The sequence below is a fragment of the Melanerpes formicivorus genome, unplaced genomic scaffold (assembly GCF_026170545.1).
Source record: "Melanerpes formicivorus ecotype bairdi unplaced genomic scaffold, bMelFor1.0.p_v2 SCAF_56, whole genome shotgun sequence".
In the NCBI taxonomy this organism is placed as follows: domain Eukaryota; kingdom Metazoa; phylum Chordata; class Aves; order Piciformes; family Picidae; genus Melanerpes; species Melanerpes formicivorus.
Genome location: NW_027142408.1, coordinates 2,201,491 through 2,210,100, shown reverse-complemented (window position 1 = coordinate 2,210,100; position 8,610 = coordinate 2,201,491). Strand labels below are relative to the sequence as shown.

The window sequence follows — 8,610 nt, the reverse complement described above, 5'->3', positions numbered from 1 at the left end:
AGGGGCTATTTTTGTTCTCCTAACAGTGAAGGGGAAACCACAGCAGAGAAGCCTTGTGGTTTATCCAAACCCTGGGCATCCAGCTCTGAAATCCCAACATGGTGGTTCCCAGCCCTGTGTCCTGCCGCCCTTTGCCCCAGGTGTTACCAGTCAGTATAATTAGAGCTCCCCCAGGAGCGGTTCGCCAGCAGAGCCCTGAGAGCAGGAGGCTGGCACAAAGTAACCTAACGACGCTGCTGCTGAGCAGCGGGAGAGCCTCTCTGGGGGAGACAAGCCGCCGGGACAAGGAAATGTGCAGGTCGCCACTGCATTTGCAAAGCCTCCTCCCTGCTATGTATGGTCTCTGTTCCCCCGGTGCCCCTTTCCAGGAGGGGAAGAGCAGCTAGGGGACACCGAATCGAGAAGCAGCAGCACTTTCCCTGCCCGGGAGGGGAGCCTGGTGTGCGTAATTTGGTGTGGATTCAGTGTCCCGGGAGACGCCACCGGACGTGCAGTGAAGCACGCCGGCACACAGAGCCCCAACCCAGGGCATCTGTAGTAAAGGGAGGGACACTCTTGAGGACCGCAGGGGGAAAGGGAGGTGGGAAGCGTTCAGCAGCAGGAGAGCAAAGCGAGAGCAAAGCAAGACCAAGCACCACTCACGAAAAAGCAAACGGGGGCAGCATCTGAAGCATCTCTGTGGAGCTGAGGGTGCTGTGGGTCCAGGCACATCCCTGTGGGACTGTTCTCAGAGGTATGGAGCCACGGGCACACACCAGGACTTCCAACTCCAGCGCCATGTCTCTGCGCAGTTAGCTGGGCACCTGTAGGGCTGCTCTTAAATACCGAGGGGTTAATTGCAAATAGGGCTCAGGTGCTGCAGCAGCTGGGCTGTATAATCTCTCTCCACCTGCAAAGCTTTGAGGAACAAGCTAGGAGAGATGTGTAGGGCTGGGGCAAAACAAGCAAGGTGGCTTCATGTCCTAACAGCCTCCAGTGCCATAAAGTGTTGACAGAACCCATTTCCAGGAGCTGGACTCTGGATGTGTGGGAACTTGAGAGGTGCCATGGGGAAGCTGGCAGGAGATGCTGTGGGCTGGCCTGGTGGAAAGCTCCTGCCTCAGAGCATGCAAGTTCTGCGCTGCCGGCCGCCTGCTCAGGAGGGCTCAGGTGCACAGCCGGCTCCTGCTCGCAGGCACTGCCACCGCTTTCCATCGCTGCCAGGACCCGGCTACTCCCCGGGCACGCTCGGCCTCCTGCCGGGGTCCGCAGGAGGAGGCAGATTGCTTCACAGCTGCCTCCAGCATGGGTAGAGATGGAGCCAGCATCGAAACCGTGCCCAGCCGGGAGCAGCTGTCCGGGGGGGCCCGGCCCCTGTACCTGGGTGCACTCTGTCACCATTATTGCCGTTGAAGAGGCTGGGCAGGGCCGTGTGCGGAGGCCGGGGGCTCCCAGCCGGCGTCCGAGGGGGCGGCGGGCAGCCCCTGCAAGCAGCCTGTGCGAGCAGCCTGTGCGGGCACCCCCGCTTCCTTACTCCACACTGCTGTGACGATGGTGCCCATCCTTTGGCACTGCCCAGGCGCCACAGCGGGGGAGCAGCGCGGGGGCCGCGGCAAGACCCGCTCGTTCCGTGCGTGAAGGGGGAGCAGTAGCCCCCCAGCCCCCGCCCCGGCTGCCCCGGCGCCGTAGGGCAGCGTCCCCGCCTCGGGACAGGGCCCACGGCTGCCTAGAGCCGCGTGGGTGGGCGTCCCCGCGCGGGGAGTTGTGCCGCTCGGAACCGGCGTGAGGCAGGACCACGGAGAGGAGGAAAGCCGAGTTTGCGGCGCCGCTGCCGTGCGCGGGGGCAGGAGCGAAAGCGAGCGAGCGAGCGAGCGGAGGCACTCCCGGAGCACCGGCTCCGCCGGGCCGAGTCTCCTCCGCCGGACAGCGTGGCCGCCAGACCCCCATCCCCTCCAACCCGGCCGGCCGCCCACCCGCCCGAGCCATCCTCCCGCCGCGCCGGGGCCCGGCTCTGCGCCGCCCTCCCCGCGGCGGCACCCCCGATCCCCCGGCGGGGTCGAGTCCGGGGGAAGGCGGCGGCGGCGGGGGGCGGGCGGCTGCCGCGGGGGTCGTCGCCATGACGAGAGCGCGTGCCACCGCCTCCCGCCGCTGAGCGGGGCGGCGCGCGGCCGCTGTCCCTTCAGCACCGCGCCGGCCGCCCGCGGCCGCACCGGTACCGCCGCCGGTACCCGCACCCACACCGGTACCGCGCCTGCACCCACACCCGCACGGCTATCCGCACCGGTACCCGCACCTACCCCCGCACCGGCACCGGCACCGGCACCTACACCCGTGCCGGCACCCGCACCGGCACCGGGGCGAGCCCTGGCGGCTCCCGCCGGCGGCGGCGATGGCGGGCAGGGGCCGGGGGCAGCAGGGCGCGCCGGCGGGGCCCCGCGGCCGCTGAGCGAGCAGGTAGGGCGGAGGCGGAGCGGGGCAGGGCAGGGCAGGGCAGGGCGGCTCCCCCGCAGCGGGCACCGGGCAAGGCGGGGATGGGGTGGGGGAGGCGGCGCCCCCGGGGCTGAGCGGAGCGCCGGGCGAAGGCGGTGGCGTGAGGCTCTGGCCCGTGGGGTGCGGCAGGGAGGGCGGTGTGGGGGAGAAGGGGGGCTCGGGCGGGCAGTCTGGGGACGTCCTCGTCCGGCTGATCCCGGAGGCGGCGGGAGGGAGGGAAAGGGCCGCGAGGAACGGGGCGACAGCCGCAGCCCAGGTGAAGGGTACGGGGAGGGACAGGAGCCTGCGGCGAGAACAAAGGAGCCGCCCTTAGTGTCGTTAATGGGAGGTGGGCGAAGAAAAGGGGGGGAGAGAGGAAGAGAGGGAAAGAAAGGACAGAGGGAGGAAGGAAAAAGGAAATAAAGAAAGAGAGAAAAAAGAAAACCAAGGAAAGCATCAGCAGGTGACCATGCTGCAGGTTTGCTCACTCTGCCGATTTTCCGTGCAATCGCATCCTAGGTTTCCAGTCCCTGTACACCTCTGGAAGGAGCTCACTATGACAGGGCAGAGTCTGAAGGCTTTATCTGAAGGAAATTTCGAAGACAATGAGATCAGCATCAACGTTGGAGGCTTTAAGAAAAAGATGAGATCCAACACATTGTTAAGGTTCCCCGAGACCAGGCTGGGGAAGCTGCTGAGCTGCCACTCAAAGGAGTCGATCCTGGAGCTCTGCGATGACTACGATGACACCAAGAATGAATTCTATTTTGACAGGAATCCCGAGCTCTTTCCCTACGTGCTACATTTTTACAACACTGGCAAGCTCCACGTCATGGGCGAGCTCTGCGTGTTTTCCTTCAGCCAGGAGATCGAGTACTGGGGGATCAATGAATTCTTCATAGACTCCTGCTGCAGTTACAGCTACCACGGGAGGAAAATGGAACCAGACCAAGAGAAATGGGAGGAACAAAGCGACCAGGAAAGCACCACGTCTTCTTTTGATGAGATTTTGGCATTCTACAACGATGCCTCTAAATTTGACAAACAGCCCTTTGGGAACATCAGGAGGCAGCTCTGGCTTGCTTTGGATAACCCTGGGTACTCGGTCTTGAGCCGAATCTTCAGCGTGCTTTCCATTGTGGTGGTGCTGGGCTCCATCGTGACCATGTGCCTGAACAGCCTCCCAGACTTTCAGCTTGTTGACAGCAGTGGCACCCCCGAGGAAGACCCTCGCTTTGAAATCGTGGAGCACTTTGGTATTGCATGGTTCACTTTTGAACTGGTGGCGAGATTTGCAGTAGCTCCTGACTTCCTGAAGTTTTTCAAGCATGCCCTTAATCTGATCGACCTCATGTCTATCCTCCCGTTTTATATTACCTTGATTGTCAACTTGGTGGTGGAAAGCAGCCCGACTCTAGCAAATCTAGGCAGGGTTGCACAAGTCCTGAGACTCATGAGGATCTTTCGCATCTTAAAGCTTGCTAGACACTCCACGGGTCTTAGGTCTCTTGGAGCCACCCTGAAGTACAGTTACAGAGAGGTGGGGCTTCTTTTACTTTACCTCTCTGTTGGCATCTCCATTTTCTCAGTAGTGGCTTACACCATTGAGAAAGAAGAGAACGAGGGGCTGGCCACCATCCCCGCCTGCTGGTGGTGGGCTACCGTTAGCATGACCACAGTTGGCTACGGGGACGTGGTGCCGGGGAGCACGGCTGGCAAGCTGACGGCATCCGCATGCATCCTAGCCGGTATCCTGGTGGTTGTGCTTCCCATCACACTCATCTTCAACAAATTCTCCCACTTCTATAGGCGTCAGAAGCAGTTAGAGAGCGCCATGAGGAGCTGTGATTTTGGTGATGGCATGAAAGAAGTTCCGTCAGTCAACTTAAGGGACTACTATGCTTATAAGGTTAAATCTCTCATGGCCAGTCTTACCAATATGAGCAGGAGTAGCCCCAGTGAGCTGAGCCTGAATGATTCACTGCATTAGTGTTTGACAGCAGTTTGCATGAGAGCTATCAAGAGCTGTGCTGATAAATGTTCTCCTCTCTGTCTTTTTCCTTTTCCTTTTCTCCTAGAGGGTAGTGTTGCTGACACAACTTTGCACTTGAGAAAGTAAAGACGTTTCTAGGACGATTTGACAGTTTGCACTTTGTCATCCTGCTGCATAGGTCCTAAGTGCTGACTTTCCCATACAGATGCTACTGCTGCCACGACCTTAGCAGGGCAGTGAGCTGTTCCTTTGTGCATTTCCTCATCTAAGCAGAGAAATGAATGTACCCAAGTGGAATAAAAATTCTCAGCTGTGACACGGGTCATGAACAAATCACCTGTCACCTATGCTGGTATCTGTACTGGTGTGGGACTCCCCGTGCATGTTTAAAACAGTCACCTGTGAGTCACTGGCACAGGAGCACTCCTCCCCACCTTCCTGACTGCTAGTTCTGGTCCTCACATGTCTGAAAGCACCTCTGAGCTTCACATTTCAGTGGAAGTTTGCTTACCCTGGAGCATGTGTGCTAAAATCTGGGTGTCCTTGTTCTGAAACGTTATGTATGGTATTTTTCAGACGCTCCTAAGCATAAACCTACCTCTGCTTCAGAGATCAGGTCAGCACTGAGCCCTCTGAAGAAGCCCACCTCTCATTCTCATATAGCTACACGCTCAAAGACCACACTTCCACAGGTGCCTGTAGGTATGAAGGCCCCAAAAGACATCTCAGCTTTCCATTTCTAGAAGTGACCTGCAGAGAGCTGGCTTTCCAGTGAAGCTGGAGATGTGCTGTATTTCAGTCCATCAAGATGGTTCTGAGCTCAGGCTCACAAACCCGTGGGCTTTCCACACTTAGAAGCTCCAATGAGAAGCTTGGCTTTGTTTAATGAAGCAAAATATTCCCACACCAACAGTGCAGGCAGCGTTTTAGGAACTGACATTCGTGTGCTGCAAAAAGACTAATTATAAAGCTGCCATATGTGGTGCTGAGATATCCAATCTAATTTTAACAGGAAAGCTTGAAAGCAGGTGCTGATGGCAGACAAGTCCATTAAGCTTTCTGCCAAGGGATCTCTAAGGAAAAACAGAGAAAACAAACCCCTGTAAGTCACACTGTCCCTCAGAGAGGAACTTGCAGCTGAGGAAGAGTGTAAGGGCCTAAGAAAGGAACTGGTGAAGAGCTTCACACTGCACTGACTGTGGGCAGATCCTCCCACCTGCTCCTGGGGCAGAGCTGGATAAATCCTTGTGCTGGCCTCCATTTCTCTACTTACTTTGTTTGTGGTGTTTTTTGTTTGTTTGTTCATTTTCCTGAGGGTTTCTTGGGTTTTCAAGAGTAACCTTAAATCTGCACAAGCTTTGGGTTTCTGGCTGTTCAGTCTGAACAGAACGCTGCTGAGTGTTCAGTCTGGAGAAGAGGAGGCTGAGACAGACCTCATTGCCTTAAGGGAGGTTGGAGCGAGGAGGGGGCAGCCTCTTGTCCTTGGTAGCAAGAGACAGGAGCAGAGGAAATGGTTCCAAGCTGCACCTGGGGAGGCTCAGGCTGGATGTTAGGAAATATTTCTGCACTGGAAGGGTTCTTAAACATTGGAACAGGCTGCCCAGGGCAGTGCTGCAGTCACCATCCCTGGGGCTGTTCAAGCACTGTGCAGACCTGGTGCTTAGGGACATGGTTTAGTGGTGACCCTGCAGTGCTGGGTGGACTGGATGATCTTGAAAGTCTCTTCCAACCAGAGACATTCTGTGATTCAATCTCTTCCCTTACACAGCTGTACAGAGATCAGACTCTTGTAGCCAGCAAGCAGAAGCTGCTGCTCCTCTCTCCTTATACTACTGAGGATCTGTGCTATGGAACTGGCTCTCAGTGGGCAGAGCAGCATTTCTCTTCAGCTCCTGCTGCTTTTCCATCCCATTTATTACAGAGAATGTCCCAGTTCATGATTTGTTAATCTTTTTGTTTCTGTGTTTTACTCATGAAGACCAGAGAGGTTGAGAAAATAAAGCTGAACTAGTGAGAAGAAGCATTAAAACACTAAATCAAAACCTGTCATGTTTGCAAGACTGTGTTTGGGTACAACAGGGATTGGCCCAACTGGCAGAGTGCAGCCAGTCTGGTACTGATAGGTAGTTCCCTTTTCCAGGCTGTTAAGAGGTTGCTGTCTGGTCTGAACCTTTTGCCACTGTTGCTGTATCAGCTCCCCCTAAAAAGAGAAAGCTGAGCAGGACCAGATTCCTGTTTGCCCAGTGATCTCTCACAGAACACACAGTGGGAAATAACTTACCTGTCCCCATTTCCTTCAGACAGCCTCCACACACATCAGTCAGCACTTGACTTAGGCCGTGAAGTGTGAGGGAAATGGATTCTTTCTAACCATACCAAATAAAACTCCTGAAGATTTCTACATAGCCTGCACCACTTACAAAGTCAACAGGCAAGAGGCTGTTTGTTGGCCCTCAAAGCTGAAGAGTTGGATACTTGACCCTGAGGTTAGGCCTCCATAAGCTGAGTTAGGTGTCCAAATGTGAACCATTTTCCTAGGATTTTCTGTTCTGAAGGGCTCATTAAAGTTCCCTGCTGGGTCACAGGAATGAAGTCAATAGTCCTGCCCCTGCTTCATATTGCATGTGTGTAAACTATCACACACTACAAACACTCACCCAAGAGACAGCACTAGGTTGCCTGTTGGACTGAAATACTGTGGAACATATGAGGGAAGGAAGAGGAGGGCTGTGTAGCACATGCACTCTGGCCAGGGAGGTATGAGGGAAGGAAGAGGAAGGCTGTGTAGCACATACACTCTGGCCAGGGAGGTATGAGGGAAGGAAGAGGAAGGCTGTGTAGCACATACACTCTGGCCAGGGAGGTATGAGGGAAGGAAGAGGAAGGTTGTGTAGCACATGCACTCTGGCCAGGGAGGTATGAGGGAAGGAAGAGGAGGGCCTGTGTAGCACATGCACTCTGGCCAGGGAGGTATGAGGGAAGGAAGAGGAAGGCTGTGTAGCACATGCACTCTGGCCAGGGAGGTATGAGGGAAGGAAGAGGAGGGCCTGTGTAGCACATGCACTCTGGCCAGGTTCTGTGCTGCAAAGGTGGCAAACTCTCCCACTGACATCAAGGACAGAGCAAGTTCTCACGAGGTCTGCTGCCTGGGGGCCTTCAAAGAGCTCAGCTGCAAGCAGTGTTTTTCTCTGCTTCACAAGCAGCCGAGAGCCAAAGACTCTCAGGGCAGGTCCTTGAAGCCCCTTCAACTGGCCAATGAGTCACAAATTCCCTCAGCTGTTGCTGGTTTAGCACTGGAAAGGCTGGATCCAAACCTTGCAGCACATCATTTCCCTAACTCCAGCTTGTCTTACCTTCTGGATTGATTATTGTGTGTGGGGCTGCTACTCCGCTGTTCCTGCAGACATCGAATGGAACGTGCCCAGCGTGTGTCTCACTACAATTAAATACCCCAAGGAATGAGGACTTTTCTTGTCCTGCTTGGAAGGAATGTTTCATTAGTGCTTTTCTAAGTGCTTTGGATCAAAGAGATGAAATAAAGGAAGCACTGAAATGTAACATCTTATGAGCAGGACAACTTTGCACAGCACACAGGCACTCCCTTCACAAACTTACCTGACTCCACGTTAAAAGCAGCCAAAGTCTTGCTCCCCCTCTCCTCTGGAGGAGCATTCCAGAGCCATGCTGCTCTCCAAGGCTTGTGCAGCTTGCAGTGTTGCTTTATTAATGGCTGCTTTCAATCAGAATTTTTCCCCCCTCATGCCACCACTGTTCTTTACCTTCAACATTTCATTTTCCTCTTGGTGTGTGCATGCATGGTGTGGTCACAGTGGCCACATGCCCTCACATGCCTATTTTCACAGGATGACACCTGCCAGCCTTCCTCTTGGTTTTCTTTTTGCAAGTCACGATCCCCTGAGCAGCCATGGGGATAGAGCCTCGGCTTTTGTCTGCATTGCTGCTTGGATTTGATCTGTTTGAGCCTGCACTGTGCAGGAGTCTATCACTTTGACATTTGCTCATGACTAACAGAATTTCTCACTGAGGGGAGGCTAACAATGGTTTTGACTTCACTGATGTTATTGGCTTAGCTCCCTGAAAATACCTGGGTGAGAAAGAATGAGGCACATCCCTCCTGCTGGGTTATCAAATAACCTCTCTTAGAATCA

The 8,610-nt window shown here is 55.1% G+C and overlaps 1 protein-coding gene across 1 annotated transcript; it reads left to right on the top strand.

Moving 5' to 3' along the window:
- The first annotated feature begins 2,276 nt into the window (after positions 1-2,276).
- Positions 2,277-4,584, top strand: KCNS2 (potassium voltage-gated channel modifier subfamily S member 2). The gene is made up of 2 exons (XM_068161165.1): positions 2,277-2,433; positions 2,968-4,584. The coding sequence occupies exon 2, from the start codon at positions 3,005-3,007 to the stop codon at positions 4,436-4,438; it is 1,434 nt and encodes a 477-aa protein (XP_068017266.1). The 5' UTR covers positions 2,277-2,433; positions 2,968-3,004; the 3' UTR covers positions 4,439-4,584.
- Positions 4,585-8,610: the final 4,026 nt, after the last annotated feature.

What these genes read in the sequence shown, in the direction of transcription:
- KCNS2 (XM_068161165.1), top strand. Translation starts at nt 3,005, where the DNA reads ATGACAGGGCAGAGTCTGAAGGCTTTATCTGAAGGAAATTTCGAAGAC.